Below are 19,491 nucleotides of genomic sequence, written 5' to 3' on the forward strand. Positions count from 1 at the left end.
GGAAAGTTAGTAACTCTAATCTTAGTTTACTATTTATGGTTACAACAACGGTCTATTTCAAGAGGTATTAGAAATGGCTTTGGATCATTAAAGGTCTTGCAAGGTTTTAAATGCTTATTGTGGGATGCTGAGAAACCTTAATTCCTACTGAGTTGACTTAGAGTGGAGGGCATCCAGCACCTTCAAGAAGTAGACTCATAACTTTTCAGGATCAAACCATACATACCTGGAGTTAATGCATGATATCTGTGAGTAGGTATTTAGGGCCTGACCCTCAGAGATGCTTTGACTTTCCAAATGTTTAAGAAATGTTGAGACTGTATTTCAGCTTAAGCAACCCAAAATTCAAGGAACTCAGGAGAAACCTGGCATGGTTAGCTAAAATTATTTACCATTCTGTATTGTATGCCTTAACTACTTCACTGTGGTGAATCAGTGTTAGTATTCCACAGAGTGGCTCTAAGGTATTTCAGCAAAGCTTTCATTATTTTGATTCTTTGAAGCATGACCAGACTGAACTGGCTTAGAAATGATTTCACAAGATGGAAGAATTTCTTGTTAGCAGGACAAAAGAGCAAATCAGCACTTTTTCTAAGCATAACTGTGTCGGAACCCACTTTTTTTCTGACAAGAACTCTAACTGAATCTAATTTTAATGAAACCTCACTGCTAGAAAACTGGCACATTTTGATTGTACCCAAGTGGTTATAATGGTCTATTTTACTTAGGGAAAAATGAAATTTAATGAAGTATTTATCATGATATTTTACTAATTTAGTGATTTATTATGTTTGTCAAGTTCTAATGGCAAGAACATAGGACTGAGCCCTTAAACATCTATGTAAAAATCTAAACACAAAAACAAATAAATGTGTAGCTTACCTTCCACAGTGCAAATATAAGAAGTGCAAGAATCAAGAGTCCAGCAAAGGCACTCAGTAAAATGACCCATAAAGGGATGATGCCAGGGTGAAGTTCTTTTGAAACTATAACCATGATCTGTGAAAATTATTCAAAAGGTAAATGGTAAAAAAAATATTTTCTCTTGGTAACAAAGTAGCATAACGTGAATCACCTACTGTAGATACTGTAGTATCACTTTCAAAAGAACCCTATAGTTTCATTTTGTGGTAGAATTTAAAGAAAGAGAGAATTTAACTCTCAGTGTGAAAATTGATATTTATGTAAAGTCTCTCAAGATGTGTAAAATTCACACAACGGGCCAGTTTCCTCAAAGACATTACAAGCTTCCTCCAGAAACTCTTCAACATCAACAACCTCCTTCATAATACCATCCCAACCACCCTGGATATCATCTCCCTATATACCAACATCCCTCACCATGATGGCATCACTGTTTGCCTGAAATACCTATAAAATAATGAACACTCAGAAATCCACCCCAAATGCATAGCCAAACTCATTATCACCAACAACTACTTTATATTTAACACCAAACACTTTGTCCAAACTATGGGAACAGCAATGACTAGTAAGATGGCAACCTCTTTATGGGACACCTCATGGAGGAATTTCTGAAAAAATGAACCACAAAAATCAGTGATATACCTGAGATACATCAATGATATTTTGATCCTCTGGACAGATGACCTAAACTTCCTCATAGATTTCGACAAAAACTTCAACCACCACCACCGATCCATCAAACTCTCTCTACAACATTGTCACACCAGCATCAACTTCCTGAAGACCATGATTGGATTCAACAATGGAAGCCTACAGACAACTATATACAAGAAACCCACGGATCACTACATTTACCATCACAGATCCAACAACCACCTCAGACATGACAAGGAATCTGTTATCTACAGCCAGGCACTCAGATACCACAGAATTTGCTCCAAATAGGAAGTCTGGGATACACATTAAACACATTTAAATCTGCCTTCACTAAACAAGGACACGCCACCAAAGAAGTAGATTGTATCAAGGAATGGGCCACCCAAATATCCAGAAGAACCTGCTTCAATATAGGGGAAAAAAACCTCACTGACCGCACTTCTCCAGTTGTTACCTATCACCCCACATCATCTAACAATTATAACCCATACTTGATGGGGACCACATCCTGAAAGAAATCTTTCCCAAACCCTGCCTTCTAGCCTTCAGACAACACACAACCTCCCCACGGACCAGGACATACTAACTGAAAGTGTGACCAGATCCTGCCAGAACAACAGATGGAAAACCTGTGGACATATCTCCACTGCTACAATGATTGGTAGCTCCAGAATAAACCTTTCAAGATCCATGGGTCCCACACATGCCTATCACAACATGTAGTATACCTCAGAGTGCATCAAATGCCCCAGCAACAATTATGTAGGTGAAACCAGATAACTGCTACTCTCTCGAATGAACTCACACAGAAAAATGATAAAAGGCAGAAATATCCTATCATCTCTGGGTGAACACTTTTCTCAGAATGATCACTGTGTATCTGACCTTTCGGTCCTCGTCCTCAAAGAAACTTGGCCAAAACCATCAAAAAATGAGCCTTGGAACTTAAATTTGTAACTTTGCTGGACACTAAAAAATAGACTTAATAGAGACACTGTTTTTATGGCCCTTACAACAATTTGTAACACACCCTACTACTTGCTAACTCTTAATTGCTCACTTCATTTTAAGTGGTCTCCTACAGCATGTGTGAATCCCTTATGCTTAGGGTGACCAGATGTCCTGATTTTATAGGGACAGTCCCAATTTTGGGGGCTTTTTTTTTATATAGGTACCTATTAGCCCCCACCTCCGTCCTGATTTTTCACACTTGCTGTCTCGTCACTCTACTTATGCTTACCAATCTGTCCCACCTTGTATTTAGCTCAGACAGTCTTGTTTTTTCCTCCAAATCTGAGGAAATTCTGAGAAGCTTGAAAGCTTGTCCCTTCCACAAACAGAAATTGGTCCTATTAAAGACATTACCTCACCTACCTGGTCTCTTTCACATCCTGGGACCAATATGGCTACAAAAAACTGCAAAGTACCTTCTAATTAGCAATCGCTGTTTTATTTATCACAATTCTGCTATTAAGTGACTGTAGTATTCTAATGAACTATATTTCCTGAAGTGTGATGGGGTGCACAAACCCCAGACTGAGCAACCAGGGGTTAAGGAATTACTTTGGGCTCAGCCAGCTTCACTCTGCCACACCTGTAGCAAATGTACCAACTGGAGAAGGAACTAAAAGGTAGGAGAGCTGCTAATTTGGGGGCAGACTAGGGAGAAGAGCAGACCTGCTACCAGCAGCTCCGGGGAGATGAGCTGAGGGAAAGGCAGAGTCTCTCCCAAAACAACTGCTCAAAGGCCCCTCCCTGAGGGAAGGGAGAGCCTGCTGCAGAGACATACTGAGAGAGAAACATTGTTCTCTCATATGGACTCTGGACTAGACTGATCCCCTTAATTTTTGTTTGAACTATCCCAACAGGGGAAAGCCTTGGACTGAGCTGGCCCAGGAGGCTGGGCCATACCTAAGGAAGAGGCAGTTGCTCTCACGCTGCCTTACTCCAGATGGCGACCTTGGGACAATTGCAGGGAAATGGCCCAGGGAGGGCTGCCTTAAGCCTCCCCAGCTGTCAGAACACGGATAGCCCTCAAAGGGCCCCGGGTTGGAGCCCAGTGGAGTGGGAGGGACAGGTAATGTGACCAGACAGCAAATGTGAAAAATTGGGACAGGGAGTGGGAGGTAATAGGAGCCTATGTAAGAAAAAAACCCCAAAATTGGGACTGTCCCTATAAAATTGGAACATCTGGTCACCCTAGGGCCAGGGCTCGCCTACCAACAACCTCTCTGCATGTCACTAACCTAACTACTAGGCAGCGCTCCCGTACCAACCAACCCTGAGTGAGGGCTGTCACAAAAAGTTTATAATTCTGGCATAAAATTTCCCTGGATATCAATGGTTGTGATTCTCAGAAAGGATTTTTAGTAATACAGGGAAATATTTATTTTATTTAAGTTTGTGTTAAGCTCCTAAAAAAGAGATGTATTCATTCGTGAGTACTGAAAATGCATGTGGAAAAGCTTCACACTATGGAGTGTCTACAGTACTTGCTCCATGATTCAAAAGAGCATGTTAAGGGCTTAGCTTCATGAAAAAGTTGCAGTGGTTTAACTAAATTTGTGATTTTTAAACCAATTTAGTTAAATCAATATAAAAGTCTGTGTAGAAAATCTTCTCATTCTAAACCAGACTTATTTTGTTTTTCCAGTTTTCTTTGTAATTGGTTTAAGCTGAACTGAAATAATTGTCCACACAGGACCTTTCACCATTTTAAACTTAAATTGGTTTAAAAAACTAATTTAAGTTAAAACAGTGTAACTCTCTTGTGCAGCAAGGCCTTAAAATTTGTAAACTAAATATTTAATTTCAATAACTTCTTATAATTAAAACAAGGTATTTCTGATTCATATGACACTGTAGAGGTAGCTCCGTTTATCTTCAAGAGAAGCCAAACTGCATTTTAGATTATGGTTTAAATTTTAATCTGTGTTTTAAAAGGAATGTATATAGTAAAAGAAAGAAAAAGCTCATGGCTCATCACTGGCATGTAATCAGTTTGTAGTTCTCAAAGCAATATGTACAAGAACTAAATCATTCTGAAGGTCATTCTTTCAGAAATTCTTGAGGGCACTGCACAGTAACATATAGTAAGCTTTTTACCCAGGGTTACCAGTGTAGTTATCTAATACATTATTACACAAACCAGAAATTACCCTAGAAAACAATACAATCAATTTATTTTGTATAGTTTTATGTAATCTATTCTAAGATGTTTTAAAGAGTTAAATAAAAGTTACAAACTTAAAAAGATAGGATAGCAGAGCTGATTATACCAGCTCCCATTAACACGCAATGTACTTTAATAGAAGGTAATCAGGCCATAGGAGCTATTGCAAATGGGGATTGCACAGCCAGGATAGATGTAGCTTTAGGAAATAAAATCTTATTTTCATATAAATATTCTTAGTAATGAAGAGGAGGAAACAGACTTAGAGGAAAATATTGCATATAAGCAGAATTGTTTCTAAAGGACATTTGTTTTTCCAAGACTACCTAGGACAGCTGCTTTTTAAATTATTAATGTTTTTAAAAGATTCATTTTATGTGTCTCATATCCACATGGATAGGGGAAGCACTAATTTACTGCAATGGTTAGCTCCAGATTAGGTACACTTCATATGTAAATTGATAAATAGCATAGTTTTTCCTATCATTCAATATTATTTTAAGCTAGTTCTGACCTTTTTTTTACCCTGAATAGATAGAAAATTATAGACCTCTTCCTCAGAGAAGTGTGGTTCGCTGTGGCAGGTAACATATCAAACATGTCATTAACAGGGTAAATTCTACAATGGGTGTCAGAGAATAGGGTCGCACATACCTCTTGCTTTTGATTGGTTCCTCTCAAAATCAGTGATGAGTTTTCACTCTGAAGTAATGCTCTTACAGTGAAATTTAAACTGTGAATATTTGCCTGGAAGAAAACAGACTCCGCTGTTTATGTTAAATATTTTTAAGACTGAAATTCCAGAGATGAATAACAGCATAGAACTAGGTTCAGTTTGTGAGGTGGTAGGAGAGCAAAATGGATTGATAAATAGAAAAATCGCAGAGAGGAATAGTGGGATGCTACTAAAATAATTAAGTCAAATCTTATTGAACAATTTTATTAATGAATCTAGATAAGTGGGTAAACAGCACATTAATTCTCCACATGATGCTAAAGTTTCAAACAACAGTGAAGACAGAGAAATAATGCACATGGACCTATGGTCTGATCCTGCAACATGCCAGGCACTCTCAGTACTTGTAGGATTGAACCCCAAGTATAGTTAAAATTATGGGAAAGAAACAAAAAAATATGAAATGAAGACTCACATATTTAAAGCCCTGATTCTGCAAAAATTGCACATGTGAATACCTTAAGCATGTAGGTATAACAAATGAGCATCAAGTTCAGTGCATACATAGCATTTGCAGGAGTGGAGCCTAATTCATCTCCAAAAAACAAGGCAAAGCTTAGATATTTAAAGGGAAATGGAGTCTTGAAAAACTGAATTGCTGAAATATGAGTATGCAATGTGAAATGTTAGCTAAAATCTGAATGCTATTTTGGGTCATATACACAGAGGCAGCACATCACATGTAGGTAATAGTTCTTTTCTATATAGCTCTGGTGAAAATGCATTTTTAATTCTAATGTTCTGAGTACCTCAGTAACAGAATATATGTAGGTTAATTTCAAGGGAATTCTTAAAATAGTAAGGAAACAATTTCAAGTACTAGAAGACTGAAGATTAAAAAATATAACTGTCTAAGCATTATATTTGGCTTAATATTGTTTCAAACCCATAGTTATATTGAATGTGGAGAAGCCTTACTTACTTTTATAAAGGTAGGTTTCCATAATCTTAATGAAATGTTCACTTGAGTTATATCAGATGGGGCCAGAGTACAATTAATGGATGCATAGTTGTATGTAGCAGAGTCCTGTTTAAATGTTTATGGACAGGAATTAGTAATTAAACATTTTAATATGACTCTCTAGAATAAAACATCCTATGTATAGACTAGTGATTTGTAATTTGCTATAGTTTAGTTATATGTGCTATTAACACTAAAAGAATATTGATTACTGGAGCTTGGCTAGACAAAAAAAGTTACACAGAAATAACCAAACTTACTTTTTAATTCACAGTTTTTGGCAGATTGATTTTGCAGAAACTTGCAACAATCTTAAAATGGAGGGCCTAATCACTTTCCACCTTACATAGCCATTTACATCCGGGTAAACTGCCTGGCAAATGTAACAGATCAGAATGCCTCATAGACTTTGCATTTATCAACACTGAATTTCATCTGCCAATTTTTTCATCTAGTTTTGCAAGATCCCATTTTAACTCATCGCGGTCTGCCTAGGATTTAACTATCTTGAATAGTTTTGTATCATCTGCAAATTTTGCCGCCTCAATGTTTACCCATTTTTCCTGATCATTTATGAGTATGTTCAACAGTAATGGTCCCAGTACCAACCCCTCAGGGATACCACTACTTATCTCTCTCCATTTTGAAAACCGATAATTTATTCCTACCCTTTGTTTCCCATCTTTTAACCACTTACTGATCCATGAGAGGACTTCCCTCTTATCCCATGATGGCTTACTTTTCAAAAGTCAATTTATATTAAATACATTTTTTTAAAAAAATTATATTTTTTTAGAAATCTAGACCTGTTATGTGGTTTGGCGTAACTTGCATTATCCTTATGTTAAATTTGCATTATCCTAACAAAACATTTACTTTATTTATATCTCTTTTATATAACTCATTGGTCCTGACACACACCACCTGTAAATTCAAACACCCCCCAAATTTCAATTCCTGGGGAAACCACTGGAAGACACTATCATCATCAACTAGTCCGACCTCCTGCACAACGCAGGCCACAGAATCTCACCCACCCCTCCTGTAACAAACCCCTAACCTATGTCTGAGTTATTGAAGTCCTCAAATCATGGTTTAAAGACCTCAAGGTGCAGAGAATCCTCCAGCAAGTGACCCGTGCCTCATGCTGCAGAGGAAGGCAAAAAACCTCCAGGGCCTCTGCCAGTCTGCCCTGGAGGAAATTCCTTCCTGACCCCAAATATGGTGATCAGCTAAACCCTGAGCATGAGGGCAAGGCTCACCAGCCAGCACCCAGGAAAGAATTCTCTGTAGTGACTCAGATTCCACCCCAGCAAACTACTTTGCATAGTTGGAAATGACTAAACAAAGTGGCCAGGAAGTGGAAGTTCAGGCCTTTAAAATATTACTCAATATTTATTTCATTAGACTAGAAGGACAAGGATAAAAGATTTACACTGATGTAAATAGGCATAGTTCCACTGAAATCAACGGAGCTATAATGATTTACACAAGTCGAAGATCTGGTCCAAGGATGTGTAGTTCAGCTTCATGTGCAGCTTTTGCAGCAAGAGCTAATAAAAATTATAGCATGTTACCTTTAAAGGTAACATCTTTAGCTATTAAAATATACTAGATGAAATTATATGGAGCAATGTCTTAACTGTATTTATTAGAAATATTCTACTCAAAACATTCTAGGTAAATACTGCAATGAATGCACAGATTTTAGACAGGCTTACCATAACTGTATCTTTTGTAGGTTCTTTTTTTTTTGCCAGCTCAAACTGCATCCCAGAGTTGAATGGATTTATAGGGTGACTGGTTTGGCAGATGGCATTCTGTTAGAAAAAATATCATCTCTCTTACTGCCCAAAGGTCTAAAACAATAATATTCAAAAGCTCCAGAAATAGGACAGTATTCCTAAGATTTGGCAACTGTAATAACAAGATCATTTTATAGTATACCCATTTCTATACATTTGTTAATAACCAGAGTGTAGAAGAGCAAAATGAAGGTAACAGCATATTATTTATATTACCTTTCTCATTACAAATATGACACAGTCTTTTAATGAGGTAATTTAGGCTACATCTAAACTGCACACCATTGGCGGTGGTAGGTATTGTGCATGTAGCTACATGCTTCAGTAAAAAGCAGGATGCTGCTGAAGCCTTTCAGTGCCCTAACCACTACGCCACACTCTTAACAATAAATGAAATTAATCTTGATATCTTCAAATTATTGTTGAAACACCATTAAATAAAGCTAGGCAGGCATTATTCTGTGAATGGCTACATTTCTAGAAATTCTTTAAGAAGGTTTACATCTTATTCCAAATCCAGGTTATCATTTAGATTGCAAGCAAAGCTAAATTTAAGCACCCATATGTAATCAAATTGAGTCTTTCATTTTCTGACACCAAGCACAAAAAAGGAAGAAAAACATTTAAATTTTAAAATAAAATGAAGGTGAATTCATGTTTATAGTCATAACTTACATCCGAAGATGACAATCCAGTTAGGTAGAGAATGGGGTTTTTGGATGAAGTCAAGATGGGGAATGAAATCTGCAGAGTAAGTTGTGGCACTGGAAAGTGTTCACCTTTTTCAATCTACAAGAAACGAGAACAACTCTGTATTTCCTGCTTTCTAGTTAGCACCTTCCTTATCTTATTGGTGTTTGACTGTGGGTTGTTCCCTCCCCCCACCCAGAATCATAGAATATTAGAGTTGGAAGAGACCTCAGGAGGTCATGTAGTCCAATCCCCTGCTCAAAGCAGGACCAACACCAACTAAATCATCCCAGCTAGGGCTTTGTCAAGCCGGGTCTTAGAAACCTCTAAGGATGGAGATTCCACCACCTCCCTAGGTAACCCATTGCAGTGCTTCACCACCCTCCTAGTGAAAAAGTGTTTCCTAATATCCACCCTAAACCTCCCCCACTGCAACTTGAGACCATTGATCCTTGTTCTGTCATCTGCCACCACTGAGAACAGCTTAGCTACATTCTGTTTGGAATCCCCCTTCAGGTAGTTGAAGGCTGCTATCAAATCCCCCTTCACTCTTCTCTTCTGCAGACTAAATAACCCCAGTTCTCTCAGCCTTTCCTCTTAAGTCATGTGCCTCAGCTCCCTAATCATTTTCATTGCCCTCTGCTGGACTCTCTCCAATTTGTCCACATCCTTTCTGTAGTGGGGAGACCAAAACTGGACACAATACTCCAGGTGTGGCTTCGCCAATAGCGAATAGGGAGGAATAATCACTTCTCTTGATCTGCTGGCAGTGCTCCTACTAATACAGCCCAATATGCCAATGGCCTTCTTGATAACAAGGGCACACTGATGACTCATATCCAGCTTCACATCCACTGTAATCCCCAGGCCTTTTCTGCAGAACTGCTGCTTAGCCAGTTGGTCCTCAGCCTGTAGCTGTGCATGGGATTCTTCCTTCCTAAGTGCAGGACTCTGCACTTGTCCTTGTTGAACCTCATCAGATTTATTTTGGCCCAATCCTCCAATTTGTCTAGGTCACACTGGACTCTATCCCTACCCTCCAGTGTATCTACCTCTCCCCACAGCTTAGTGTCATCTGCGAACTTGCTGAGGGTGCAATTCACAGGGGTGGCTCCAGGCCTCAGCATGCCAAGCGTGTGCTTGGGGCCACAAGCAGCAGGGGGCACTCTGCCGGCACTGCGAGGGCAGCAGGCAGGTTGCCTTCAGAAGCTTGCCTGCGGAGGGTCTGCTGGTCCCGCAGCTTCGGCGGACCTCTCGCAGGCATGCCTGTGGAGGGTCCGCTGGTCCCGTGGCTTTGGAGGACCTCCCTCAGGCATGCCTGTGAAGGGTCCACTGGTCCCGTGGCTTCGAAGGACCTCCCGTAGGCATGCCTGCGGGAGGTCTGCCGAAGCCGCAGGACCAGTGGACCCTCCACAGGCAAGCCACCGAAGGCAGCCTGCCTGCCGTGCTTGGGGCAGCAAAATACCTAGAGCCACCCCTGGCAATTCATCCCATCATCCAGATCATTAATAAAGATGTTGATCAAAACTGGGCCCAGGGCCGACCCCCGGGGCACTCCGCTTGATACCAACTGCCAATTAGACACTGAGCCATTGATCACTACTCATGGAGCCCGACAATCTAGCCAGCTTTCTATCCACCTTATAGTCCATTCATCCAATCCATACTTCTTTAACTTGCTGGCAAGACTACTGTGGGAGACTGTATCAAAAGTTTTGCTAAAGTCAAGATATCTCACATCCACTGCTTTCCCCATATCCACAGAGCCAGTTATCTCATCACAGAAGGCAATCAGGTTGGTGAGGCATGACTTGTCCTTGGTGAATCCATGTTGACTGTTCCTGATCACCTTCCTCTCCTCCACGTGCTTCAAAATGAATTCCTTGAGGACCTGCTCCATGATTTTGCCGGGGACTGAAGTGAGGCTGACCAGTCTGACGTTCCCCAGGTTCTCTTTCTTCCCTTTTTTTAACATGGGCACTATATTAGCCTTTTTCCAATTGTCTGGGACCTCCCTCGATCGTCACGAATTTTCAAAGATAATGATCAATGGCTCCGCAATCACATCAGCCAACTTTCTCAGCACCCTTGGATGCATTAGATCTGAACCCAGGGACTTTTACAGGTCCAGCTTTTCTAAATAATCCTTAGTCTATTCCTTCACCACTGAGGTCTGCTCACCTTCTCCCCATACTGCTGCACTGGGCAACACAGTCTGGGAGCTGACCTTGTCTGTGAAGACTGAGGCAAAAAGAAGCATTGAGTACTTCAGCTTTTTCCACATCATCTGTCACTATGATGCCTCCCTCATTTAGTAAGGGTCCCAAACTTTCCCTGACCATCTTCTTGTTGCTAACGTACTTGTAGAAACCCTTCTTGTTACCCTTCACATCCCTTGCTAGCTGCAACTCCAGTTGTGCCTTGGTCTTCCTGATTACACCCCTGCACGCTCTAGCAATATTTTTATACTACTCCTTAGTCATCTGTCCAAATTTCCACTTCTTGTAAGCTTCCTTTCTGAGTTTTGTCTGTTACAGCTGTCCCCCTGCTGCATTCCTTTTTCCCCTCTCCTTTCTGTTTGTCCTGTGTGGCCGCCCCTCCCGGCCATTGTGATAACTAAAGTCACAGCCCTATTCATAGGAATGGCTTGTACAGACTAACTGGAGCCATTGCTCTGCCTAGGGAGGGGGCTTCTTGCTTCTTTGTTTGGCTCCTTTGTTCAGACCCGGGCTCGGTGTGGGGGGCGCTGCCCAGAAATGCAAGACCTGAAGTGGCAAACTAATTAAGCATCTGAGTCATACCTGTGGTTCAGAACATGCCCAGGCATGCCTATGCTTATCTGCAGCCTTTCCCTGCCTTCTCTCCTCCCCTGTATCAAGAGGAGCCAATCAAAAGTACTGGTGGGAAACTGCCTAAGTTTGCCTTTAAAGCCAGACATTTTCTGATCAGACTTCGGAGAAGGTCCTTGCTTTGCCACCTGGTCTGATCAGCTAGGGGTCTTTGGGGGGCCCTCTCCCCACTCTCATTTGTTTTTGAGCATACCCCCGTTTTTAAACTCCCCTCCCACGAACAACGAATTTGTGCCTGGAGATCTCCTGATTATTGTAAGCGAATCGAGTCCTCTCTCCATCCTCCGATGCTACTGCTGTTCCTGCCTCTGTGCTTGCTGCTGTCCTGGGGATTGGTAAGAACTCCCTCTTGCAGACTCCCCCTGTCCTGGCTGCTGGCCTTGTTTCCCCAGCAGACGACCCAAGCTAACTCCTTGGTCTGTATCTGTAATCTGTTTCTTGCTCCGCAGCACCTTTGCTGCTAAAAATAAGCCTGTGCCGCTGCTAAGCTGTGCCTTCCTGGACTGTATCCTGGGCCGCCGGCTTGCAGCCACCCCACTGCTGCAGCCACCTGCCCTTCCCCCCCGGGGGCTGTACCCTGGGCACACACCACTCTGCCCTCTGGAACTGCTCCCCCTCCCAATCAAAGAATCGGCATAGTGTAAGGTGCACCTGTTAGAATCAGGTTCGTAGTCTAGATAAGTTGTAATTTCATTTTGCATAGCTGTGGTTAAGTTAGGTTTAAAGAATTGTTTGTATTGTGCTCTGTAAGTTAGGTTTAAAAAAGAATTGTTGCATTGTGTTCTGTTACTTGCTAATTTGTGTAGTCTTGGTTAAGTTAGATCATAAATAAGATTTTGCTGTGTTCTGTATAATTGTGGTTAAGTTTGTCTTCCCGCTGCCCTAACCCCGCCTCCCCAAGCTTGCCCGTGTCTCCCCCCGAGCTCCCCAGTCATGCTTTGCAATCTCTCTGCTGTTTAAACTTGCAGCCTGTCTGCTCTCTGTGTCTCCCTGAGTTTAAATCTCCCTCCGCAGCGCCTCTGCCTTTGGTCTCTGCTCCACCACATGCTCCTCTTCCCCCATCCCCCAACCTCATTCCTGTACCACTGCCTTTCTCTCTCCCTCTCTCTTTTAATCCCTTCCCCCACGTGTTCACCCCGCTCCTACTGCTTCCAAACCTCAATTGTATTACTGAAGTCTAGCATAAAACCCCATTGGTTACCCTTTTTCTCTCTGACACACCTCACATTTTACATTTACACCACTGTGACACATTTTTACCTAGAGTTGTTGGTTATTTAACACATTTTACCCATAACTGTTAGTTGGTTATATGCTGCTGTGACACACCCTTTACATAGAAATTGTTAGCTACCTGTTACATTTATACTTCAGTGTTAATTGGTTACCAACTGTATTGTACTCCACTGTATTGTACCCCACTATTGAAACCCCCTATATTATTTACTAAAAGAAACTCCTCCCCAATTGACTACCTTAACAAACCCCATACCCCTCACTATTGATTTTTCCCTGTTTTTGCATTTTCTTAATAAAGTTTATTTTGTACCCCACCAGTGTAGTAGTTGTCCCCCAAGATCCCCTACCTGCTGGCAGGGTCAAGTTTAAGTTCACTGAAGATTTCTTTGTTAAGCCAAGCTGGTCGCTTGCCATATTTGCTATTCTTTCTGCACATTTGGGATGGTTTGTTCCTGTGCCCTCGATAAGGCTTCTTTAAAATACAGCCAGATCTCCTGGACTCATTTCCCCTTCATATTAGCCTCCCAGGGGATCCTGCCCATCAGTTCCCTAAGGGAGTCAGTCTGCTTTTCTGAAATCCAGGGTCCATATTTTGCTACTTTCCTTTCTTCCTTTTGTCAGGATCTTGAACTCAGCCATCTCATGGTCACTACTGCCTAGGTTGCCACCCACTTTTACTTCCCCTAGCAATTCTTCCCTGTTTGTAAGCAGCAGGTCAAGAGGAGCATGGCCCCTAGTTGGTTCCTCCAGCATTTGTACCAGGAAGTTGTTCCCAACACTCTCCAAAAACTTCCTGGATTGTCTGTGCATTGCTGTATTGCTCTCCCAGCAGATGTCAGGGTGATTGAAGTCCCCCATTAGAACCAGGGCCAGTGATCTGGAAACTTCAGTTAGTTGTCCAAAGAAAGCCTCATCTACCTCATCCTTCTGATCCCGTAGTCTATGGCACACACCCACCATGCATCACTCTTGTTGCTTTCATCTCTAACCTTAACCCTTCATAATTATTTAGTCAGCCAATGGTGAAAGGGAGCATGATGTGAGCTCCATTACTTTTATTCCAGCAGCAGACAGGTATTAATTCTTCTCCTGAATTAGTAAATACAGTTTACTGTGTGTCTGATGAATAAATAGGCGGATGCAGAAAGAAAGAAAGAAAGAAAGAAAGAAAGAAAGAAAGAAAGAAAGAAAGAAAGAAAGAAAGAAAGGATTCAGTCCGAGTTTCTATTTTGACATGTTCTACATTTCTTGTCACTCCTTTGTATGGCTCATCTGCTTTCCTTTAGGACTTGTATTACATGAGTTCCTAGTGGGTTTTCTTTCTCTTTTGAACTCCGTGTTCAAGTCCAAAACAATGCTTTAACTAGGGAAGCAGCGGAGGAGCCATTGTTGGGAAAAGGAAATGGCTTCTGGCAGCAGTACTGGCTGGCTCAAAGGAACATTCTTCCCCAAAGACTCTTAGTGCAGCTCTAAAGCAATAACCTTCTTGCAGCTCCACTCCTTCCCTATCTCAGCTCAGTCTGACTTGTTTCTGATATCCCCATGGCTTCTCTTTTTCTCAGTCTCTCTCTCTCTCTCACACACACACGCACACAAATTTCTGCTCCTTCTGAATTGGCACTCTGCAGGAGTGGGTGGGGAGGAGGACTAACACTTACAAGCAGGGTCCCAAGCTAGTAGTAGGGACACTCTAGCAGATCTCTGACTACCCGCTCTGCAGCCCCTCAGCTCCTGCCTTTATTCAGTCAGGTAGTGTTTAGAAATCAGACAATCCCACTTAAAACATTCTCTTAATTTTAACATTAAGACAAAGATTGGAGAATACTGTATCTAAATGTTAATGTTTAAATAGTATGAGTGGGTAACAATGACATAGGTAGGATATAATATAACAGAGGGATAACAATTTCACCTTTATAATTACTGTATAGAAAGTGTTAATCCTTTCCCAAGGCCCATCTATTACAGACAGAAAGTTGCTGATTCAGACTTTTCAAATGGATAGGACTAATATTCAATGCTAGATTTAAAACTGGGAAACAGGGATGTTTTAAGGATAATTAAAATCAGTCCTGCTACAATGTGAGGGATTTATAACCCACTAAATGTCTTTTCCAGCCCAACTATTCTACTTTGCCATCTTCATTTAATTAGAAATGCAAAGTCCTTAGAGCATTGTACTTCCTTTCTTCAAAGCTGGCTGGGGTTTCTGGAAATATCAATTCTCAACAATAAATGCAAACTGTAATGAATTAAGGGCAGCTTCTAGTTTCAATGGCACATGTTTTCCCATTGACCATCTGGAATGGCTCCATGGCCCACAGATCACATTTGAATACTGCTGATATAAAATATTTTGAAAGCAAAAAGCACAAAATGCTGCTGTAGGAGATTTAATATGTTGCATATGTTAATATGTTGCATACTTAGGTAATAGGTTAGCAAAGAACATAAATGCATTCAACCAAGTTCAAAAACATAGAACTAGTCCCTTTAAAATGCCACTGTAGCTCCTGTTACTTACCGTATAGTTTATGTTAACTTCATCCCCAGTGTTCTGAGTTGTATTAATATAAGCAGAAACTGTATCATTTGCTGCAATTATAATATGGCATTCTTTGGGATCTTTGAAATTACTGTGGGTTAAAAAAAATAACAAAACCTTTGTAATCATGCACTCAAAGTTAATTATAAAGATCTTTTTGTTACTTTAAGTTAATCCTCCAGGGCTACTTTTGTTACAGAAGTGTGCTACTATTTCCATTAATGCAGAAGTCATTGGTTTTCTATGAAGTGCTTGTCTTTTTAAATATTATGTACATTACAAATCCCTTGTTTAGTTAAAACTATATCAGAACAATTCATTCATAAAAGAAAGATGGATTCAAGGCCTGATTCTACACTGCCTTGCTCAAGTTGAGTAGTACTTCATGCCAACCCTAGTGCCATGCAAAATGGGCAGAATCCTAGTTAAAAAAATAAGAAAAGAGCAAGGAGGATAAAAACAGATGGGCCAAATTTAGCTCTATTCCATATGGGTAGGACTTATATTCAAAGATAGATTTGACATCCATTTATTAGGAATGATTTAAGTCAATAAAGTAACACAAAGAGCGGGAAATGCTCAGAAGCACAAAAGGGAATTAGGCACTTAACTGCCTTAAATCCCAGTTGGAATGAATTTAGCCTAATCATTTACATATACAAATATACACACAGCACATTGCATATTGATATATGTAGACATACTCTGTACACATATTTCTAAGGATAGAACTCAACTGAATTTCAACTGCTCCTGAGAGCAAAGAATATATCTTTGAGTTAAAAATATATATGTGAACTGATAAAAGGCTTCTGAGAATCTGGAAATTAAGGCTAATTTATGAAATTTTAAAAATAAAATACAATAGCAGGCCAATACAAAATGCTAGTTTTCACTGGGAGGGGAAAACTGTGCTTTTTAATACACCTGACACACCTCTGAATGAACAGCAAAACCTGTTATTGCACTAGTCATCTTATAAATCACATGAAAATAAATAAAAAGTGGCTGCAGTCTGCTACGGACAGTGACTGGTCCATTTCAATAAACCGTTTGCCTTTTATTCACGAGGCCAATGTTTGTCTTTTGTGTACATTATCAAGTACAAGCTAACATAGTCTCTTTAAATGGTTCGCTGTATCCCATACTAGAAAATTATGTGCAGAAAAACATTAATACCTGAAAAATTTTAATCCTATTTCATATTTTACTGGGATTGTAATGTCTCCTCCATTGTCAGTCAGGGTCTCAAGTGGTTCTTCACTATCACTAGAACAGAACAACACACACCACTCTGGTCAGATTATGATATTCCTCAGTATACAATACGTATAGTTGGTGGGGAGGACTCTGAGACTGAAATACCTGCATCTGTGGATATAAAAAACCCCACTGGCCACTTCAAGTTAATTATGGTCTTTTAAAAATAAATTGAAATGGCTCTTTCCAGTAAGTAAAAAGTACATACTGCATTAGGCCAAAGTCAGAATTACACCCTTGTAGAAATGAGAATACAAACTGCTGTAGATTGAAAATAGCTACATTATATTAAGTAGGGGCCATCTTTATCACACAATCCCTGTAATTTCCAATGACAGCATATATTACAGGCAGGTGCAGAACAATTTACCCATGCAGCTATAGCAAGGCACCTCAATTTTGACTGGCTGCAACACCATTGCTATTTGAGGCCTAGGCCTCTCTCCTGGGCAGAGACTGCAAATTGTATTACAATGTACGGTAATTTTGTGATCAGAACAGATGTCTTCTGTGGTTGAGGCTAGCAAATCTAAGTCACTTGTGTCTCACTGGCCTCTATGAATGAATGTCCATTTATTTAATCCACCTCAACTGATAGCCTCAAACCAACCAATAGTTCTGTACATCTCTAAAGCGGGCCATTCTAGACATTCAATATTCTCTTTTGAACAAAAATAAATAAATAAATGAAATCTCTGTCATACCAGCTGGAGTGCAAGCTATACAGTGACTAAAAGGAAAGCTTGAGATATAAAAGCAGTAATTTTGGTAACTAACCTTGTTACATACACCTGAACAGTAGCATTTTCCAGAAGATAAGAAGCATTGAATTGGAATACTATTCTGAAAGAAATCTGGGGGAGAAAACACATTTTAAAAAGATGCTAAGAAAAGGAGAGTAAAACTCAGCTAAATATTAAAAGGTATTCAGATGAAAACTGGCTAAATTCCTAAGTCAAAAATCTTGGAGTCCATACTCAGTTTTTAGTCTCTGTAACTGAATGAGTAGGACTTCAGGTTTTTGCCCAAAATGAAAAGGAAATCCAATAGCAATCAGATTATTACACTGCAGGGCCAATTTTTCAAAACTGGTGACCCAGAATGAAATTGAATATATAATGTGTGTAAAAAAGGTTGTTAAAATAAAATTCCATATTTAAATTCCATTTTGTACATTTAATTTCCTTGATTTAAGAATCCTACATCTGTTGATCCTGAGAGCCTGATACAGCAGCTATCAGGCCTTTGCGGAGGGATCTGTACACAAAGCTTGGTCGTAAAGCTGGAGTGGGCTGTTTCCCTTCCTCATTTAGAAGAGGCTGCTGGGTTTTCATTTGTTCATACTAATGTGATGGCACTTTTAATATATGGCAAAGGTGCCGAGAGTGTTGAAAAAGCATTTTTTAAATCTATTGAATAAATCTAAACAAATAAATAATCCTGAATTTTACAACAATTTACTGATGAGTATAATTAAGGCCAATATAGCCTAACAAGGTTACATGGAAGGTTTTGGAAGCTCTGTTCAAAATGCATCTTTCAGCATCACTAGACAGATTACACTGTAGCAGTTTTGCTTTGGTTTAATGGAAATATAGCATTAGGTAATTATGTGATATAACAAGCTTACAGTTTGTTAATCTTAAGGAGTTTGAATTCAAGCTCTTTATTTCTCATTGGTTTAATTGTGTGCACAACTTTGGTATAAATGATCCAGAGAACATTGTCTGGGCAATTTGAGCATATAAGGAAGTCAGGAAGCGGCCTAGAACAGGAATTTGCTGGGACTGTTTACCAGCCAATTAGATGAATTAATATCTGAATGCAAATGAGAGTACGAAACATCTAGGTTTTCAGATTGAGTGGGAATTGAATGACTCTAGCCACAGACAAACTGGCAATTTCAGTTGGAAAGTAAAATGAGAAGACTCTTAAGCTGTGAATGCGAACACTAAGTAGTGGGTTTTGTCCTGATTTGTCTACATGGTAAGAACAGCTTATCTAGTTGCTACCAGTCAGAGACTGGAATTGGAAAAGTGTGTATGTTGGTGTGTGAGAGAGACTCTAAAGTAATTTATTATATCTGCACAAGATTTGATGTACCCCAAACAAATAAGATATTTTATCCTAGAGCAACTTAAATGCAATTTATTGTCCTTATTTTAAGCTATTTTACAAACATTGAAGTCTCAATTTAAAATGCTGCATTTGGACATTTGATTTAATCATCAAAGAATACATCTGGGCTACCAGAAATTTATTGCTAAAATAAAAATAAATTGGTTACAATTGTTTAATCATTTTTCTTCCAGGTCTCTAGGCACATTTCTTGTGCAAAATGTTGTGGTTATAGAAAATTTTCTTTCATCTAGCTAATTTATATTTTATAAACTCAGCCAGGTCATTCATGGAATATATGAATATAGTTTTCCACACCACAAACAGAGCAATGGGCTACATCATTAATATAGAGGTTATAAGCTGCTCTGTGCTGGAGAACTGCCTTGAACACCATCTCTAGAATTGATGCTTCACTTCTAAGGAGCCAGGACAGAGTTAGTAGGGACCTGGAGCCAGTGTAGCAGTACAAGGAGTGGGATTCACAAGGTACTAGGGGATTAAATTTCAGATTTAGGTACCTAAATCTCTA

General features: G+C 39.8%; 1 protein-coding gene across 2 annotated transcripts in view; it reads right to left on the reverse strand.

Moving 5' to 3' along the window:
* Window positions 1–19,491, reverse strand: part of ITGA1 (integrin subunit alpha 1) — a 128,518-nt gene that overhangs the window by 8,027 nt on the left and 101,000 nt on the right. For both annotated transcript variants that reach the window (XR_004000857.1, XM_030565945.1), the window contains exons 22-29: window positions 17,619–17,695; window positions 16,761–16,850; window positions 15,561–15,672; window positions 8,934–9,047; window positions 8,175–8,273; window positions 6,415–6,519; window positions 5,411–5,503; window positions 883–999 (exon numbers count right to left, since the gene is read on the reverse strand). Coding sequence is in view for 1 of the 2 variants with exons in the window: in XM_030565945.1 (XP_030421805.1) it covers window positions 883–999; window positions 5,411–5,503; window positions 6,415–6,519; window positions 8,175–8,273; window positions 8,934–9,047; window positions 15,561–15,672; window positions 16,761–16,850; window positions 17,619–17,695 (807 nt within the window). In the remaining variant the exon portion in view is untranslated. The remainder of the gene's footprint in view (window positions 1–882; window positions 1,000–5,410; window positions 5,504–6,414; window positions 6,520–8,174; window positions 8,274–8,933; window positions 9,048–15,560; window positions 15,673–16,760; window positions 16,851–17,618; window positions 17,696–19,491) is intronic.

This window comes from Gopherus evgoodei, chromosome 6 (genome assembly GCF_007399415.2).
Source record: "Gopherus evgoodei ecotype Sinaloan lineage chromosome 6, rGopEvg1_v1.p, whole genome shotgun sequence".
NCBI lineage: Eukaryota > Metazoa > Chordata > Testudines > Testudinidae > Gopherus > Gopherus evgoodei.